The sequence below is a fragment of the Falco cherrug genome, chromosome 3, assembly GCF_023634085.1.
Source record: "Falco cherrug isolate bFalChe1 chromosome 3, bFalChe1.pri, whole genome shotgun sequence".
NCBI classification, from domain to species: Eukaryota; Metazoa; Chordata; class Aves; order Falconiformes; family Falconidae; genus Falco; species Falco cherrug.
The window spans coordinates 93114792-93135059 of NC_073699.1; the positions used below are offsets into that span (position 1 = coordinate 93114792).

The 20268-nt window shown below is 50.2% G+C and overlaps 1 protein-coding gene and 1 long non-coding RNA gene across 2 annotated transcripts; both read left to right on the top strand.

The window, feature by feature from the left end:
- Positions 1-13363: 13363 nt before the first annotated feature.
- On the top strand, positions 13364-19641 carry PSMG4 (proteasome assembly chaperone 4). Its single transcript, XM_055703625.1, has 3 exons — positions 13364-13627; positions 13754-13829; positions 19379-19641. The coding sequence occupies exons 1-3, from the start codon at positions 13448-13450 to the stop codon at positions 19498-19500; spliced, it is 378 nt and encodes a 125-aa protein (XP_055559600.1). The 5' UTR covers positions 13364-13447; the 3' UTR covers positions 19501-19641.
- Positions 13915-18581, top strand: LOC129735493 (uncharacterized). The gene is made up of 2 exons (XR_008731192.1): positions 13915-15613; positions 15873-18581. It is a non-coding gene; the product is annotated as an uncharacterized LOC129735493 (long non-coding RNA).
- Positions 19642-20268: the final 627 nt, after the last annotated feature.

The following is a 20268-nucleotide window of genomic DNA, read 5'->3' on the forward strand; positions in this document are numbered from 1 at the left end:
CCGCCCTCCCGCGGCCGCCGCAGCCTTTTGTTCCCCCAGACAGTCACAGCTTCCCTGCCGCAGCAGCGGGCGTTGCCGCCGCGGGGAGGGGGAGCCCCCGCCCCTCGCCGGTGCCGCCGTTCGCACGGCGCCGGCGGGAGAGACACCTCCCCACGGGGGCACCACGCACCCACCAGCAGCACCCCGTGCCGTTAACGCCCGCATCAGCGGTCAGGAGCCCCGCGCCCTGACCCGGTTCATCCGTCTCCGGCAGGACACGCGTGGGCTTCCCCGCAGCACGGGCTGTGCCGTATGACCTCTCGTCCGCCTCCCCTGCCCTGTACCCCGCCGTGCCCCGAGCGAGCCGTGCTCGCCGCTCCCCCGGTGGCGGGCTCAGCTGTCCTTCCCCTCCCGTCAAGGGCGGGTGTCTCTCCCTCGGCTGAGCCGGGGGCCGCTCCCTGGCAAAGCCACCGGCTCCCGCGGTCCCCCGCCCGGCTAAGGGCAGCAGCCACCAGCCACCCTCGGCCAGACAATAGACAAAGTGGGTGCTGCTTCATGGGGCTGGGGGCGCGGGGGGAGGGTGTTTTCCCTTAGCTCGGCAGCAATGGGGTCTTGCACCTCGCTGACGGATGAAGAAAGGAGCTGAAAAGGGGGGGGGGGGGGGGGGCAAGGGAGGGCTGGACGTGTGCGCCCGTGAGGTGCTTTCCCCAGTTTATTTTCCAGCATCCCGGTGTGGCACTGCGGGCGGTACAACGGCACACGCCCACGCCGCCGGAGAGGAGGAGGTCGGGGGGTCGGGGGGGGAAGCACCGAGGGGCGGCACGGTCCGCTCCGCGCCCGGTGCCCGTCGGTGCGGTCAGCGCGGCGTGTGGCTCCCCGTGGGGGTCGCCTGCTTCCCCACACGGTTTGTGCGGCGGTGAGGGGGTGCGGGGCCCCCCGGGGGGCTGCCCGGAGCCCCGGTAACCGCGGGCAGGCTCCCCGCGGCCAGCGCCAGGCGGAACTCCGCCAAACCCGGGTTTAGTAACACACTAGACGAAGGCTACAACAGCTCTTCTAGAGGTGCAGCTAAAGAGTTCATCACCATTCCCGATCCGTATTTCTTCCATACACTCTTTCCTTTGTTCTACCCATGTGCCGATCCCCCTAATCTTTCTAACCTCGTTTATGCAGATGGATAACCCTGCCTATGGATCACTCTAGATCTGGTTTTACATTCTGCCAAGGTAATCTGCAGAACAAACCGGTTTCCTCTGATTGATATGCCAAAGCATCCACACCTTTCTTTTGTTCATCTTACAGGGAGAAGGCATCCCGGTTCCAAAAGGGGATGCTGCAAAAGGCAGCCTCAGGTTTGTCTCTTCAACAATGATTGTGAGAAATATAAATCACATCACTTGCACTCCCTGTGAAATCTGTTTTTACTGGCCTAAGCCAGGAGCAATTTAATTATTTGGTTGACTATGCTTCACAATGTGTAGCTTTAATTCCAAGCGAACATTTTTTGTGGCATATTAACTGCATAATCAACATCCACATCTATAATTACGGGTTTAAAAATAACTTGCAGATTAGCAACTCCGGTGGACCACTGGCCGCTCCAGGTAATGACTCAAAGCAATGCCAGCCTTTCCCATGGCTGCGGTGGGTGTGCTCCTGAAAACACTGGCGCAGCAAAACCTCTTACAGCAGAGCCGGTGCGAAACAGGTACTGTGACTGCTTGCTACTATTCTTTCCAAGAATTCTGCGTATTGGGCACTGTGTATTACTTATTGACCAGAAGGATTGTTGACATTTCAGGGCAAGAGGGAGTAGCTGATTTTATGCATCCTCCATACCTATGTTAAGCTCATTCCTTACAGCTTGAGGCTTCAAAGGAAGCCATTTTAAAATCCAATTCAAGGAAAACAGATTATTAACACTGGAGGAAAGAAAGTCACCCCAGCTGCTTTATCTTAAAAAAACCACCCCAATTCATATTTCTGAAGGGGAGGGGGGTTCAAGTGTATCTTCTGTGTAGATACGATGTGAAATGTTTATTTCTAAAATAAACAGCTGCATCACTGAGGGGTGAGGGAGGAAATCCAGGTCTCGTTGTTCTGCAACCCCTGGACAGGACCCTTCAGAGGGGAAGAGCCCATCAGGTGACTTCAGGAGACCTCAGGCGAGGTCCAGCTTAATTCGAGGGTCAGCATCTGAAATGGAGGGTTTCCCAAAGGACCAGCATTGCTCATGGCGAATGGCTCGCAGGGAAATGGACTGCTGAGCTGTTAGCTCAGTTGCCTCTCTCCCCTCTCTGTATTTGCCTCACATCGATGTGTCTGTCTGCGCAGCCCCTGCCCCAACCCCGGGGCCGGCCCTGGCTGGATTCCTCCATCCCCAGTCTCCCCGGCAACCGCCCCCCCCCCCCAGCCCGGCAGAAACGAGCTGCACAAAACAGAAAGGGACAAAAAAAGCCTGCAACATTTTCATCAGCCCGGCTGATTTCCCAGGGTGTAAAAGCAGCATGGCCAGGGGAGCGCAGAAGCGGCAGCAGGACGGGTGAAATGCCGGCCCGCAAGGTTGTTACACAGCCATCCTCGCCCAACGTAGGAGAGGATGAATAACATAACCTCAGTCAGGAGTTTGTTTAATGAAACTCAGAGGATCAACTCGGTTTTAACCGATGTATCCTCTCCCCCTCCCTGACAGGGTTTCCAACCTCCCAGCTACAAGGCTGGGTGTGACAACCGCCAGAGCCTTGTCTTCAGCCACTGAAGTGGTCACTGATGAAAGTCCCGACTCCCTTGCAGGATGCAGGAGGTTGCAAAAACCAGCTAACAACAGCCCAAGGGAAGGACTCGGTCATTTTACTTTATAATAGGAGATATGTGCATTTGTCTGATGTACTGCAGGACAGTTTGTGGGTCATTAGAAGGTTTTTCCTAAAGAGAAACTTGCCTTCCTTTCAGAAGGCTTTCACCCACCCCATGGCTCAGCATGCCATTTCATGGGTCACATCCTTGTCTGTGGCTCCTCTCAGAAGGATGTAAATGCCTTAAAGACCTTGAAGTTATGCCCAAATCCCCCAGAGTGGCATCTTAAGTTTTCCATACCTTGAGGGGCAGGATGCTGTAGTGTATAGAAATGAGAAAGTATTTTGGATTCTCACAAGCTGAGATGCTACACCACAGACCAGGCTAGACAGTAAATGACCTGTGTCTAGGGCGGCTCACCAGGGTTAGGGCAAACCAACACTTTGCTCCTCAGTATGCAGCATTGTAACTCAGGGAGGGGCAGGCTGGGAGGACCCTGGGTACATTTGGGAGGAATTCAGGGTGGTGCCCCGGGAGTGGGAGCATTTTGTATCTATGCAAACACAATTTTTGTTTGGCATCTCTATTTTCCTGTGGCTTTGTGGTTTTGCATATGAGTTGCAGGCTATGCAGCGGCTGGACCCACCTGTGCCAGCTGGTGGGAAAGGACAAGACAAGCAGCACAAGGCTGGCAGCAGCCATCACTGTGTTCTGTGACCCTCGGTAGCCTTGTCTCCAACAAAAGCCCTGCTGTAACACGGACTGGCTGCCCAGCCTGGGCCCAGGCTCTGGAGAAAATGGCTGAGCTATGGGAAGGTCAGCAGCACAGCACCACACCCGATAAGAAAAGGTATGAATTCAGGCAGAGATAGGATTATAGGAACACCACCATCAGTAGCTCAAGGACAGGGGAGCATCAACACCAGAATGGAAAGCTGTGACTTCCTAAAGGAAGAAAAGATGGGGAATGGGGGGGCAGAAAACTGCAGCGTGTCAATACCGAGGACGCATTTGTGGGGACAGCAAAGGCCAACCCACCTCCCTCTGCCCACGTCTGCCCGGGCAGCACGCCAGTGCTGTCTCTGCCCATCGTTGCGATGCCTCAGTGCCAGAGCTCACCAAAGCCAAGCTGTCTTTGGGCCACAGTACCTAGGATCAATGGCAGCATGTGCCAGATGAGACATGCCCCGGGTGGCCCAGGACTGAGCCATGAGGGTTGGCCACACCATCAGTGGTGGCCCCACGCCAGCCCAGCTGCTGGGTGGGCTCTGGTCACCCAACAAGCCCAGCAGGTGAGGCCTGGGCCATGACCGTGCTGTACCAGCCCCCTCTACTCATCTGGGCAGCGTCCTAGGGGGGCAAGTCCTCCGGTGCTGCCATGCTTGCCAGAGGATCCTGGGGCTCCTGCCCCACAGCCCCCACTGGCGCTGCCCATCTTGGGGCACCCCTGGCCTCACCAAGGGTGAAGCTGGGGGCTGCTGGTGCAGCCATCAGGGGCTGCCACGCATCCTTCCCACAACCGGCTTCAACCAGATCATGGGATTATTTTTTTTTTCTCTGTTACCACTGCTACAAACCAGTGTTTCTATCAAAGAGTTAAATATATGTGAATGTTTCAGTTTTGCTGAGAGCACCTGCCTGCTCACCGGTTACTCATTATTAGACCAGTGAAGGGTTGCTTGTCTTAATATTTGCCTTGCAAGCTAAGGCGAAACAAAAGCTGGAGCAAGGCTGCTGGCACTCCTGGAAAGCAAATCCCCCCGCCTCAGATTAAGGGCTCTCACTGCGGCACCTTGTCAGCAAAAATTACAGCAGTAAGGAGTCCCAGAGGAGGCTCTGAGGGTCACACTGGCACCATGTGATACCCTTCATGCGCATAGTGCCATGTGTCATGAACTTGGACCCCCCAGCACACACTGGATCTGTCACCATGTTATTTCTTGTGTCATCTCATTCATAGTAAGGTTTATGGGTATGCCCTTGTATAAGCAAATAATAATAACTGAAGCATCTAATAATGCCTCCAGTCATATTTAACAGATGAGACTGTAAACCACAGAAGTGCAAAAGAGAGATGAAAAATGGTTTCCCTAATGAGGAAATTATTGGAAGACAAGAAGCAAAGAGCAGGTAGGGAGGTGAAGGGCAGTTTCCCTGCGATCGGGTGAGAGCGCTGATGAGAAATTGATCCGCTCTCTAATATATCTGCTTGCCTGGCCACCAAACACGGCAAGGTGTTGTACGGATGCTGGGGTCCCCGAGTCAATGACAGGAAGGCATTTTGATTCTTGTGTGCTTTGCTCTCCCAGCATAAATATTAATAAGGTTCCAGCCTCAGTGCTGGTGCTGATGCAGCTGTTTCTACATTCATGTGGAACAAATTCAGTAAATGCAAAAGAGCAAGGCATGAAAGAAAATACTCACTTGCTCGTCTGAGTTATTCTTGAAACCTGGTCTTGGTCCTTTCTTTCCTAAGCAGGATTTTTTTTTGTGTGTTCGGGCTGAACTGAGATCGGGCTAATTTGCATGGTTTGAGGTCTGGTAGCGAATGGCAGTGTCAGAGGGTAAAACCGCTGTCGGACTCTCGTTTGCAGCCGTCAGGTCAGAACCTGGAAGGGCAGTGGCACCGAAGCCACATGCCTAGCAAACACTCCTTTTTTCCTTTGATCCTTCTTGGTTCAATATAATTTCTTTCCACCCCAGAGACTCATCCTTGAAACCCCGATAGCAACACGCTGCTCTGCATCGTTACCAAGTAGAGTTTCTACTGCATCCATTGCCTTGCTCGGCCGGCTAGGGTTTGGTGTAGTAAGGAAGCAGGAGCCTTTGTAACCGGATTGAACAAAGCATTTTTTCCCAAGGTCTTCTACCACCACCCTGCATCTCCCCTCCCTGCGGTAATATTGCGGCTGGCAGCGCCGCTCGCTGCAAGGAAGAGTGTGCTTGTCAACTCGTTAACACTTTCTTTTTTCCTTTGCAAAAGGCATGGTTGTGCAAATGAATTGTAAAGATCTTATCAGGCTGCCGCCTTGGCTGCTCTCAGGTGCCTCTGATACAGATCTTTCAGAAGACTGGAAAAAAAATAAATATAATTTTGAAGGCTGAAAAAAAAATATGGCCCCAGATCACTCATACGTATATTAAATCTCTCGCTTACTGGGAAAGAAAAATGACTGTTTGGAAAGATTTCTTTCTCCCCAGCATCAGTTGCCCTCCCGTGTCGGGCTGGAGGGAGATGATCTGGGTGCCAATAGCCTGCAGCCGAGAAAAGCAGGATTTGGGGGAGCTGCACAGGGCTCTAGTGTGCTGTCAACGCAGCGGCACAACCTCTCCTGATGACAGGATTTGCACAAAGGCTTTGATCATCTGCTTTATTAAAGCTGGAAGCATCCCCGCCAAGCTAGAACCGGCGGCAGAGATGAAAACACCGTTTCCAGCCCATCCTTCCCCTTATACTTTAAGGAATCCCTGTCTCTGGGATCAGCCGTGGGGAAAAGGTAGCAAAGCTGGGGTGTGGTGGCACAGGGCTGCTGCACTGCCACTGTCACTGTTGGGGTGTGCAGGGCAGGTGGGTGGCAGGGTCTTACAGGGGACCCCTGGGCAGGGAGGCAGCCTGTGCCCCCGGAGCTGCGCGGTGCTCCAGGCTGGTCACATCTTTCCACGGGTGGGATGCAGGGAGGTGAGCAAGCCCTGAGGCCCTAACTCAGGAGTCCAAGGTGCGGCATTTCGGACAACTGCTAAGCGAGGTTCATCAGTACAAGCTTTATCTTCAGCTCACGGGAGCTGGCAGGTGTTTTGTCAGTTGGTTTCTGTAGAGGCTGGCTCAGATCCCGAGTCTGTTACAGAAAGGTATCGCTCCCAAATGCCATGAATTTCTTTGTCCTTCTCTCTCCTCCTGTTTTCCCATTTACAGCTTTCTACAGGATTTAGGGATAATTTTCACCTGGTTTGTGTTTGCCTCCTGAGAAACACATCACAAACGTCCCTTTATGGGACTTTGTTCAAACACAAGCCTTTCGATCCTGGGGAAGGCCACCACCCATCCCAGGGCTCTGTACAACAGCAGCAACAGCACCTCACACCAGCTTTTTCAAACACCGAGCAGAAAAGGGAGATGACTCCTCATGCTTTCTGAGAGGCAGCAGGGAAGGATATTTTTCATTTGGTGTTCAAGGGCAGGACACAGACTTTTTGAAGATGCAGCTTCAGTCTGTTGGGATCCTATTTAGCTTTGAAAATACATAAAGGAACTCTGATAACATTTTCCTAGGGTTGTATGTTCTGCCAGCATTAACTATCCTGTCTGTTCTGTTGTCATGCAAATAGGCAACACCCCCATCTTTGGATACTAGTGCTAAGTATTATTTTAATTTTTTTTTAACTCTGGAGATCGGAGACAGACCACTGCAGTGATGCCTGTGAAAGTTACATGCCTTGTAATCATCAGTAACTTCAGATACACTGATTAGGTGGCAGCAGTAGTTGTTTGACGTACTTCTGTTAGGAAATTAAATACATCCCTGATCTAAATCATGCTGTTCAAGAACTGTACTATGACCTTGGAGAGCCTGGCCTGAACAGCCATATCCTTAATGGATCAGACAATGTTGGGCTGCTCTGTAGCGATGTACAGGTACTAAGCTACTGTTTGGGATATTTACTCTTTCTGCCGAACCACTGTATTCAACAGAGCAGGAAGGAAAAGCCAAGAAAAAAGACTGGCTTGGGCTAAGCCACCTCAGAGTGAACACACAAGGGCTGCTAAGGGACAATGCCAGGCCTGTTAGCTTCACTCCTTGTCCAGGGAGGAGGAAGCAAAGTAATCAAAGCTGATTTTGTCCAGCTAGTTTTGCTTGCAAATGGAAAAATTAAAAGGCCATGGCATTACTTTAAAAAGTAATGAAAGAGAGCAGCTATTTGGAGAACCAGACTGAGAGGCAGGCACTTGCTGGCATGCTTGAGAAAGGGAAAAGCTGTGTGTAGGCATGGCCAGTCAGACCTGCAGGCTAATGGACTTTGGGACAGAGCCTATTAAGTCCAAGGCCTGGTCTAAGGACAAAAAGAAGATTCATGGAAATTCTGACATCAGCCAAGGGAAAGCATCCAGGGAGATGGGGAAGAGACCAGAAGTGCAGCAAGTCCCATAACCACAACAGCAATCTACCTTTCAAAAAAAGGAATTTCATTCCCCTCCCAAAGCAACCTGAACCTTGATCAAACCTTTGTTTATGTGGCTGCCAGCACTGCCTGTTGAATTCCATGGCTAAGAGCATAACTCTTCGCAACCTGAGCAGACGCGTCAGCCCTTGAGTCAGTAGCAGACCGGCATCCCCTCTGGTTCAAGCACACAGTATATCCTACGTATGTTATGTACCCCAGCCTGGCATCCCATTAGGTGGCCCAAGGACAGAAAAATAGCAGGATCCATCAGGTGTGTTGTATGTCTTGTGGGATCTGGGCATTGAATTGGGCAATATAAGGGAAAACACTTTTCAATACTATTTCATTTATTTTTCTTCCCTTCTCAGCATTTCAAAAGCTTGGTTCCATTAGGCTTTGGCACCTGTTCCCTGTCAGGTCACAGGTATGTAAAAGCCCATTGCACCCACAGGTCTCACTACAGCTTCTGGCTTTTACACACCAGAGTCACTTTTTGTAAACTGCTTTGGGATGCTCCACCATGAAGAGGTCTATCTGCACATAAAAATACGATTTCCAGTCGACTGCGTAAACCTCTTCTTGTCCCTGAGGGGAGTGATGAGTCACTCTGTGTTAGTGCCTCCCACCCAGCAGCTATGAAGCCACGTGTCTCAAATGCTCCCATAGGTCTAAGATGAGTTCCTCCAATGACTCACATAACAATAAAAGGGAACTGTCTCATTCAATAACAGCAGAAATTTAGTCTGGGCTCACAAAAGTCCTTAGGAGCTGTGTCTTACACAGACTTTCATTCAGCTGCAGGAAGACAGGCAAGAGGTATTGTACTCTTCCAGTCTGCAGAGGAGTGAAATAAAGCAGAGCAGAAGGGATTTGCACAAGGTCACTGTGCCAGTCAGGCACAAAACCTAACAGCCCCAGTTTCTAGTCCAACATGCTGTGCAGGACAAGCTGCCCATCAAAAAATCACTGTCATGTGCATCCCAGGCCTCACCCTACCTGGGCAGGGAAATCCCAACAGCCAGGGTGATGAACCCCCAAGAAAAGAAAAGGGTTTTCATCAAGGGAAAAAGCTATTACCTTAAGCCTTTTGGAAATCGGGAACTGGATTTCCTTAGAGCAATGCCTGCCTGGGTACCAATAGATGCACTGAGGAGTTATTACAGCAGTTCTGCTAACACCGTCACGGCAGCTATTGCAGATGTGGAATTGCTTGTGCACCTACACTGTGCATTTACTTATGGGTGCTTTTTCAGACATGGGATTTTTTTTTTTTTTGAGTAGGGTCAGGGCTGGCCTTGATATTGCTTTGGACCATGAGATTCATAGAATGAATTTAGTGTAGTCCCCTTGCAGATCTCTTAAACTGTGATTTTCATACAAGTTCACCAGTCCGATTCCCCTGTTTCCTGCAACTTTTGAAAAAGTTCCAGCCTGGATTCTTTTTCCATCTCTTCTCTGGGGCCATAAGCTAGGATGATCAACACTTGACAGTGTGTTTTTAGCCTTCAAGTTGAGAGACCTATCTGTGGCCATGGTTAGGTGTTTCAGGAGCATTTTCCTATCACAGTTAATCCAACATCCCATCCTAAGATCCCAGGCATAGTTTCTGACCAGTTTGATTCCCCAGAGTGACTCATTAGCATATCAGGTGAGCACTATGAAGCAGGACTGGGGCAGCCCCACCTAAAATCGGTTTAGATGGTCACAGCATCACAGCCACGGTGGCTGTACAGCGTAAGCAGAAACACTCCTCCCTTTTTTGCCGGCCTGTGCTTACCTGATGCTGCCCTCCCTGATGCCAGCACAAGTATTTGAGCAGTGGCACACCAAGCCAGATCAGAGAACTGCTGCAGCTGAGAAAAATAATCCAATGATGACTAAGAAAGGAAGCATTTTTTTCAGCACCTTGGGTGCCTCGATGGCACAAGGAGAGAAAAGGCCCCCTATAGCCAGCAGTGCCATGAAGGGAAGTCTGCATACAATAAATCTCCAAGTCTCAATACAAAGCAGACCCCTGAAAGTCTGGGACTGCAGCACAGCTACTGTTACAGCAGCCTGGTAAGACAAAGCCTCACCAGAGTGGCTGTGGAAGCTTCATTTGGCTTTATCAAGTGGTCATTTACTCCTCTGCAAAAGGTCAACAAATCAAGAAAACTGGCATGTCCTGAGGCATCAGAAGAGGGTTCACTGACACACGCTAATGGTTCACTTGCTTTCTCATGTGTCAAATTCACACTTTATTCATGCAGTAGCAAAAGCGCAGAACATATTTTGGAATCAGAAAATATCCAGTTCATAACTGTGTGCTTTACCTATCTTAACTCCTCAGTTACCAGGAGGAAGATTTACTCCTGGCTTATGGGTGGTAAAAAATGGGTGGTTTAGGACCTAGTAATTCTTGAGGGCACCTTAAAATTTGGAGAAGAACAAAGAGCATGGAAGTACATACCTTTAAATCACATATCCTGGGTCTTGGATCTCATCTGAGCAGCAACATATATGCATATCTAAAATACCCACAGTGCTTCTGCTACAGTATCTTCGCTTTACCACGAGTTTGCTATCCAGTGTCTCACTGCAGCTGAGACTTCTTCTAGCCTTGTACCTGACAAATAAGGCAGACTAATGGGCACTGCTTTCACAGCCACAGAAAAAAAAAAAAAGATGAGCGCATTAAAGGAATTGCAAGAGGTTCCATACGCTGCTGGAGTACTTTCCCCTCTCATTTTCCAGGGGCTTCAATGGCCTTGCAGTGCTGTAATTAGGAAGTTCATTTCACGCATGATGGTCTGCTGCTGCGCAGCTCTACTTCTTCACACCTGCAATGCAAATAAAAAATGTTTACCCAGCATTTTAGTTGCTAGATGAACTTTGTCTTCTGAGCTTAAACAAGGTTTTAGCATGATTTACAGATAGCAACTACATTTCACAGAAAAAAACATTCAATTAAAATAAATGAATTAACCCCCCTGTGACTTACCTTCAGAGGTTTGCAGGGTTTAGGATCTCAAGGAAAGTTACAAGCACTTTGGACAAGACTGATGAGAATACGGACAGATCAGAGCGTGATGAAATAGGGGCATTTCCCCCCTGGGGAGAACCACGTCTACAGACAGCCTTGGTAGTAATATAAGAAACCAGTACTTGATGTGGCAAGACCAGGGAAGGAAACAGAGTACTCTTACTTCAATCCAGCAGATCATTTAAACTTAGGTTTAGCACACCAAGGAGGCCCCAACTTCTACCTGGTGGGAAGAGACACACTGGGCTGGAGCTTTGTTAGAGCAGATCCTCCACTGGGACTCCACTGCAGAAGTCAACTCTGTCTCAGCATAGCAGAGAAACTGGCTCTGAACACTTCAAGAAGGATTTGCCTTTACAGGCAAAGACATTAATAAATCTGTCCTTAAAACTGCGCACGTCTTACCTTTTGCCTTAACCTCTCTAACCAAATCAGTGGAAATTGGTCACAAAGGGATGCTTCTCACTCAAAAGAGAGATCTAAAGCAGCTCAGATGAACTGTACCTTAAATGGCCTGCTTTTCTCCCCTAATCAAGGGCTGGGGCAAATCTCCCTCCGTCACTGCAGGTGTCTAATCACAGGAATCTCACCAGCACCACCTGTGTGGCTCCCAGCAGACATATTGTCTGGTGCCTGGATTTTTATTCCTGCAATGCCTCTGGCCTGGGGTAGTTTTTGCTGATGTGGCTGATGGCCTTAGCCCCGCGCACTGAGCACAGAGCCAACCTGCAGCCACAACAAGCAGAAAAGATGAGCGTGATGCAGAGGGAAGTGTTTGGTGCACACAGCCAGCACTCCCCACCTTGCAAGGTCGGGGGAGTCACCTGTTTGCCAGCCTGATGTCCCCAGTTGCCACAGGCTAAGTGTCAGTTTGTAAAGGGCTGCTGGGACCAGGGAGAGGCTGATTTTTGAGCCTCAACAGAAGCCTCAGCTTCTGCACGTACCTTGCGGGAGGCCAACCCATGTGGAGGCAAAGGACTGGGACAGGCTGCGGAGCGGGGATGGGGGGAGAGCTGGGTACCAGCACGAGCCTGATGCCGCCGCAGCAGTGAGGCAGGGGACAGGCGTAGCTGGAGTCTGCTGCCATGCATCCCATAATGCTTTGTGCGAGCAAGTGACAAATGTAGGGCAGAGGAGATGGCCTGCCACCCCCCTCTCCCCGAGCTGATCGGGTGCAGTGGGATGTCAGGGTATGGCAGCTGGGCTGGGCTTAGCTGCCTCCCGGGATTTAGCGTGGATGCGGCAGCACGGGCAGAAATTAGCAGGGCTGAGGATTTTGTCTTTTGGCAGATGCTAGAAGAACTGGAGCAGCTTAGGGAAGAAAAGTGATGAACAGTTCCTTCCTTCCCCCCCCGCCCCCTCCACCCCCATTTTCTTCAATGTGGAAACAAAGTTTTAAAATTTGGACGTGGAAATTTTGATTTCTGGAAATATATGTGAAATCGGAGGCTGAGGAATACTGATTACAAAGCCAATCTGCACGGTTAAGTGGCTCATTCTTTACGCAGAGCTGCCCGCCCTGCCCGCGGTGGGAAGATGCACGTTTTCAACGGCAAAGGGCCGTTGGCCACCCGTGTGCCACCCGCGTTCTTACCAGCGACACACAGGTCAGGAAAACCCTTTTCAGCAAGGACCAGCTCAGCTGTGCTCTGGAGAAAGTGTGGCGGGCACCAAACTCATCCCCAGCGCAGGGCCTTCAATCACCCGCGCTGCCATGTTCTCCTGGACCCTGCAGCCCCCACCCGCTTGCTTGTCGGTCCCCCGTAACGGTAAACACCTCCAGGGTTGACCGAAACCAAGGTCACCGTGACCTTCCTCCTGCCCTGCCCCGGGGGCTCCGAGGCTGCGCAGCATCTCGCCGGCCCCTCCGCTTTAGGCTGGAACCCCGGGCTGCTCCCGGGTGGCTCCGCAGAGCCCCGTGACCGGCGGTGCCGCCGCAGGCAGCGCTTCACCCGCCATCTAGCGGGGCTTCGCCGCCCCTGCGCAGCCTCCCCCGGCCCCGGCCCCGCGGCGGAGGGGGCAGCGCCGGTGAGCCCCGGGGGGCGGGGGGGGGCAGCGTGGCCGACCGGCTGCGTGACCGTGCGCTGGGGGCGCGCCGGGGCTGCCGGTGTGCCGCGGGGGGAGGCGCTCCGAGGGGAGGCTGTGTCCTTCGGGGGGGCGTACGGAGGGGGTGCGCACCGACCGGGGGGGTGCACACTTCGGGGGGTGGGGGGCGGGCAGGGGTGCGCCCCCGGGGGGGTGCGCGCAGTGACTGGGGCGGGGGGAGCGGCGCGCGTACCGCGGGGGGCTCCGCAGCCGGAGCGTGTGCGCCCCCCGGCTGCTGCCGGCCGGGCCCGGAGCCGGCGGCTGCGCAGGGCCCGGTGCCGGGGGTGGCACCGCCGGCAGCGTCTGCGGCGGGGCGGGCACGGCGGAGCGCCGCCTCCCCGGGCAGCGGGGCGGGCCGCCCGCTCGGGCCCTGCGCGCTGCGGCCTGGCTGCGCCGGGAGCGGGGCCGATGGAGGCGGCGGGCGGCGGCGGCGCGGCGGGGGGCGGCATCGCCCTGCACGACTTCAGCGGGCGGCTGGGCGAGCAGCGGGTGCACTTCCACGCCATGCGGCTGCGGGACTCGCTCTTCCTCTGGGTGGGCGCCGCGCCCGCCCTCGCCAGCCTGGCCGTCGCCATGTGCAGCCCCCGCGTGAGTGTCCCCGTCGCCTCCCCCGGGCTGCGGGACCCCTGCGGCGGGGCGGGTGGGTGGGGGGCGGCTGGCGGGGCCCCGCCGCCGGTGGGGACTGACCGGCCCCGTGCTCTGCTCCCGTTGCAGGACAGCATCCCGGTGGCCGCCTCGCTGCTGGGCGATCCCTCCGACACCGCCTCCGCCTGCCTGGCGCAGCGCTTGGGTAGGTGCGGGCGGCGGCGGGGCCGGCTGCGGGGCGGGGGGAGGGGGGGCTGCCTTCCGCGGGGGCGGGGGGGGCCGGGCGGGCCGGGGCTGGGCCGTGCTTGTGGCCGTGGAGCCGCCGCCCCCGGTGTGTGTGGGGGGCGCGGGGGGGGCTGGCTCGCTGCCGCCAGCAGATCCCCCGGCAGACCCCCGGCACCGGCGGTTTCCACGCGGAGTCACTTTTTCCCAGCTGTGTGCGAGCCCCGGCCCGGGGGCTCTGCCTCAGGGCGCGCCGAGCATCATCCAACGCGTATGTTCATTTAATATTTAAGTTGTTATTTAATATCATATTTAATAGCCCAACCCGGGCCGTGGGTGTGAGGCAGGGAAAGCACATGCTGGTGCCTGTCGAGTGGGATTTCCAGTGACCTCCATAAACCTGCGATGCTTCTGTGCGGTGGGGTGGCTGTCACGCAAGGCACATGCACTTTGCCTAAAGATGAAGCCAGCCCTCATCGCATCTTGCACCCCTTAGCCCCCACATTCTGGGAAGTTCTGGCCTGGAAGGTTCTGGATCGTCTCACAGATGTCAGCGTTTGTTCTGCCTGGCCTTGCTGGGCACCTCTGAGGATGTCTTCTTTTTCAGCATGTGTAAGAGTATCCCGCTATGCCTAGCGCAGTGCTGACCTAGCCAGATCCCTGAGTCTTAATGCTTTCAAACTCCTGTATCTCCACTAAAACAAATACCTGGCCTCATGCGTCCTGGCACCTTCACATCCCTGGCTGCCGCATCATGCTGGTCACTCATCATCACCTGCCTGTCACTGATGCAGCTCCAGCTGGTGAGCTGCTGCACTACTTGGTACCAGGTTTTAAATGCAAGATGCTGCACTGCTCAGTTTCATCTTACTTCTGTTACTTTGGTTGGAAGCGCCATGTAATTCTTCTGAATGATTTGTGTGCTGATCTTTGTTACGGGCGACATGCCCTGAGTTTGTATTGTCAGGTAGTTTGATGAGTCTACACCTACTTCTTCAGTATGGCCACTAATGCATTTATCAAAAAGGGTTGCTTACAAGACTGATCTTTGAAAAACAGTACCAGTGTCTTTTCTTCTTCCTGCTAACTTATCTTTTAATAACTGCTGTTGTAGTCTCCCCTGGTGGCAGCTCTTTCTCTACTTACTGGCTTCAACCATTTCCACTTTAAGTAACAATTCTGTGGGGTATTGTATAACATGATTTCTTTCTGTGTAATTAGTGCATTATCATTAAGAAGTCAGTAAAAATGTAGTCAGAGAGAGTTTACTTTGGAGAAAGTGTTACAGTTCATGCTGCTTTCCATTTGGTCTCTGCGTTACTCATTACTACTTCTGAATCTTGCTCTAAGCTTCTGTGTGGCACCAGAGTCAGGCTAACAGCTCTGTTGTCTCCGTGATTCTCTGTTGTCTCCGTGATTCTCACCCTCTCCTGTTCGGTTTTTTTTTGGTTGTTTTTTTTTTATTACACATCCTTGCTATCTCAACTCTTAAAAGACTTATTACTGATGTCACAGATAGGGTTGGTAGTAACGTGCCATTCTTGTATTAGTTCTTTCAGTATTCTAGGTCGGAGGCTGCCTGGGTCACCTGACTTTTCTCCTAGTAAGTGGCCTCGGTTTTGCTGCCTTTTTTTAAAAAGGTAATTTTCTTATTTACATTGCTAATTTCACATACTTTGTTAGTGAGAAGCGAGTGTTGCTTGGTACTGGAATATTGGTTACTCTTTATCCTCAGAGCATAATGCACCTTCCTATTTTTTTTTTTTGGTGTGCCTTTAGTGTCTTTCATTATTTCATTTTAAGCTTGCTGTGCCAGCTACGGCCCAGCTAGGCTTTTAGTCAATGTTCCTCTGTATCTGTGCCATCTAAACTCTGGGTTGCAGATATCCTTGCTAGTCAGCCCCTTTTATATTCTATTTATACATAGATACTATTCTTACTCGTGCTATCCTGCTTGAGGATATTGATACTGTATTGAGAAAGGCCTGTAGAGCTTTTTCACCTTTGGTTGGAAGGACAAAGTCAGTAATACACTTCTGGCTTTGAATAATTATTTTTCCTCTTCACCTGAGCATAACTGACTTTTGAAAAAAGAAATACATCTTCTTTCTGAAATCCTACAACTTAGTATTTAAGCTTGCTGTTGGCACTCCAGCAATTCAAGTCAGCTCATGGTCGCTTATTCCAAAATTATTTATTCTCCTGAAACCAGTGGATCTGCAAGATCATCACTAAGCATCTCTGTATCTTCTTTGTTCAGAGTGTTCGGTAAGGAAATCTGTGTTCTGCCTTGGCTAGAAACACCAAGCTTTACTGTCATTGGTGTTTAGTTTTCCTCTGGGAAATTAAACCCTGTTACTCCCATAAATTCTGTAATAACAGAGATGCTATTCACAGCCATGTCTGACTTTTAGCTGTACTTCCAAGGTAGCCTTTCTAACCATCCTGCCATGTGGTAATCTTCAGGCAGGCAGTATCTTCCCTGCCACTGCCCGCCCCCCCCCCCCCCATGCCGTCACCATTTTTAGCATACCGTTTCCATTCTGGTCTTTGCAAGCGCTAACTTAAGTAACGCATGATGCCATTTGAATATAAGTATTTTTATTTCTTATCCTTCCCAGTCTTAATTCAGTCATCTGCCATTTATTCTTGCAATGCCAGGTTCCCTGCCACAGGGGAAGCAGGAGTTTCAGTGCTGCTGTGCATCAGTGTACACGTTCTCCCGTGTGGAGACTGGTAGGGGCCCTAGCCAGAGCAGCTGCATTTGGTGTACTGACTCCTTCCTTATTTCAGGGTTGGGTTTTTTTTTTTCCCTTTTCCATTGCTGAAGACACATTTGCCATGTTCCTCTTCCTCTTTCTACCTATTTTTACCTGTATCTGTTTGTGTTAGGTGGGTGGACTGTTTCCCACCAGCCTGCCTGATTGCTTTGGCATGAGATATGTCTCGCTAGTCAAGAAACCCAAATCCTAAAAGATTGTTTCCCATAGATTAGTGGAGTCCGATTCTTGAGAATGCCTTGTCCATTAGTGCCTCCCTTACCTGCCTATCCTGAAATCACAGTGCTTTTGGCCACAGTCACTGCTGAAAAGCACCATGGCTTCATCTTCCCTCTGTAGGGACTGGCTGGCTCTCGGTGAAGATCGCCTTCGCCTCTTCTTTGAGGCTTTCTGGGCTGGGCACAGTTCTCCTCCACCACCTACCTCTCTTCCAGCATGAATGGTCTACAGACTTTTAACGCCTAATGCTTGTTCTGTCCATTCTCCTGCTGCTACGCCTCTTCAGGCTTAGGACTGGTGCCCAGTCCATAAGGTTGTAGGAGTGGGTCTGTGCTGGCATAGTGCCTCCTGGCACCTGGCATGCCGCGGCTGCTGGAGAAGCTTTCCTCCACTTCGAGGGGCTGGTGCAACAGGGGTTATTAGCCAGGCAATGTGAGGAGCAGCCCCGCTGCAGGGCTTTTTCAGTAAGCCTTATCTTTTGCAGTTTTCTGCTTTATTCTGAAGTTGCAGAGAGTCTTCCATGGAGGCATAAGGTCTTCCCTCTTTTGTCCTTCCCGTAAGAGTCCACGTGTCCAAATGAATCTGCAGGCAAGGTTTCTCTTCCTAAGTAGCAAGTGATAAGACAAGAGGAAACGGCCTCAAGTTGCGCCAGGGGAGGTTTAGATTGAATATTAGGAAAGATTTCTTCACTGAAAGGGTGGTCAAGCACTGGAGCAGGCTGCCCAGGGAAGCGGTTGAGTTGCCATCCCTGGAGGTATTTAAAAGACATGTGGACATGGCGTTTGGGGACATGGTTTAGTGGTGGACTTGGCAGCGTTAGGTTTGTGGCTGGACTCGATAATCTTAGAAGTCTTTTCTAACCTAAATGACTCTGTGATTCTATGAAGTGGGGACAGAAAAGGTCCTGCTCCCCCTTAGAGCCCGGGAAGGGTGCTGGGAGCAGAGCTGCTTGGTGCAGGCAGCCCTGAGGGATTCACGGTGTTGCTGGGAACTGGAACAGCATCCCAGAGACTCGGATGGATCTTACGCAAACATAATTAAGAAGTTGAGTTTTGACACTGCAGTGTACAATATAGCTTCGTTAGCTAGGATAATGGTATTAATTAGTTCAGAATTAGCATTGCATTCATTTAGGGCATGATGATGAAGCACTAGTGCTTACAAAACATGCTGCTTTATACCACAAAATCTGGTGCCAAGCACTTTTGCAATCAGAGCAACGTGCTGCATTACATCAGCATTTTGTAGTGCCAAGTCTTAAAAGGCAAATGAGTCCTTGCATTTCAGAAACAGCTCTACTTTTACTGAGCTGGGAAGCTGGTAACCTGTTAGAATGGAAAATAATAATAAATTGATTTTCATAATGAAAATGCCTCAAAGGACTTGTTTAACTACATTTTGTATGTCTATATAGGTCTTCTGTAGTTAACTTTCTCATGTAGAAAGGACCGATGTATTAGTTCTGGTGTCTTTATTTTAATTTTTTAAATTTCAGATGATATTTTTGAATATTCAGCACAACAGTCTGATTTGTCCCTAGCATCATCAGCTCCCAGCTCAGCCCAGAATATCTCGTGACCCGAATACCATTTTTTGTCCTCCATTTTACACAACTCAGTTTAATTTTAGTGCCTATTTTGCCTCTATGGTGCTTACATTCTTCACAAAATTTAGCTTTAGCAATATATAGAGAGTTACAGCTTTGCTATATTACTATGGTAAAATCTAAGTAGGATTCCATTTTATTTATAAAACACTTATTGGTGTTATCTGATCTGCACTGATAATTAAGTCTTCCTTCCCCAGTGGACATTATTTTTGTCACTGTTAATTGGCTCTGTCATGGAAGGCAGCTTTTAATTTTATAGCACCTCTCTCTAGGTATTTGTCATTACAGTAACTTGCAACTTGTGCTCAGCTTCATCACGTCCAGCCCAGGCTCTCCAGCCTCTTGAGTGTTAATGGACACCATACAAATAAAGGTTAAAGGAAACACATTTGTTGACAGCAGGCTTAGACAAGACTGGTGCGTGCTTTTTGGGAGCCTTTTTAGGGGTTCACAGTAAAACAGAACTTTGTTAATTGGGGCCCAATCACTTTCCTGTGCACTTTTCCCTCTGTTAAGTGTTTTCCACAGCACAGTTACCAACTCATAAACTAGATTTCAGTGCTAAGAGTCCAGTATAGTCTGTGGTTTCACTTAAACTGTACTATATTTAAGAAGCATCCAAAATCCACTAAAAGCACTGCAAGGCTTTTTAGTGACTTAATGGCTGTTTGCATCAGGCCAAAGACTAGTTGGTAGTCACCAGGCTTATATTGCCCATTTCAACGACCTGCATAGTTTTGCCCAACGTGCCAGTGCTCAAGGTACTTGTTCTGCTGTTCCTTTATAACTGGGTCCAGCTTGGCAGGAGTAGAGAACGTAGTCTTAGAAATCTGCATGGTACAGGTTTTTAAGAGGCTTGCTTGACTACCATCATCACTTTTATATAAAGAGCAAACTATGGCTGACTATTGTTTTGTCTTTTAGCCAGCAAGACGAAAAAACAGATATTTGTTAGCTACAATCTTCAAAATACAGACAGCAATTTCACCTTGCTCATAGAAAACAGGATCAAAGAAGAAATGATGGCTTTTCCAGAGAAGTTCTGAGTTTGCATCATTATAAAATAACCTGAAGTTTTTGTTTTAGAAAACCTGATTGCAATCTTCACACTGACATTTAGTACATTTGTTTTGTATTGTTTTGTTTGAATTTGCAATTGTTATTAAATATAGATGGACCTAAATACACTTGGACCTGGATTTTTTTTTTTTTCAAATTTGCTACTCTGTTAAGTAGGGGACAGGTGAGTAGAATAGAAAATATTCTGCAATGTATGAACATCATTGTAAAAATGTGCGCAGAGTCTGGCCTCCATTCAGTACTGGGATCTGCTGGGAAACTGGTTCCAAATTCTAGCTGTACAATTAATCTGTTACGGATTAGTATTGAACATAGTATGGCAGCTTGTAGTGCTCAAATAAGAAAGCCCACATTTTTGTGTTGTGAAGCTGTAACAAAACGAGTGTTGCTTTGCTCCTTTTAGCCCCTGTTGGTTGTTGATACTAGTGCTAAACACTGGATTTCCTTCAATCTCTTGGGCACTGAGGAAGGGTTTCACAAAGGGTTATCTGTACATCCCTGAGGGCTACACAGAAAGGAAAAGCACAGCTTGAATTTCAGGGCCATAGATAAAACTGTCAGGCTGCTAGAAGAGCATCATGTGTGTAAATTGAGCATACTTAGAAAAATCAGAGCGGTCACAACCACCACAGCAAAGTGTCCTGCTTCTACATCTCTGGACTTGCTTTTAGGTAGGATGGATATTCTTTCAAAGGCAGATCCATGGGCTGTTTTGTTCATTGAGAAAGGCAGGT

Coding starts and splice junctions, on each gene's coding strand:
- PSMG4 (XM_055703625.1), top strand. CDS start 13,448: ATGGAGGCGGCGGGCGGCGGCGGCGCGGCGGGGGGCGGCATCGCCCTG. Junction 13,628..13,753: donor TCGCCATGTGCAGCCCCCGC/GTGAGTGTCCCC, acceptor CTCCCGTTGCAG/GACAGCATCCCGGTGGCCGC. Junction 13,830..19,378: donor CTGCCTGGCGCAGCGCTTGG/GTAGGTGCGGGC, acceptor TTTGTCTTTTAG/CCAGCAAGACGAAAAAACAG.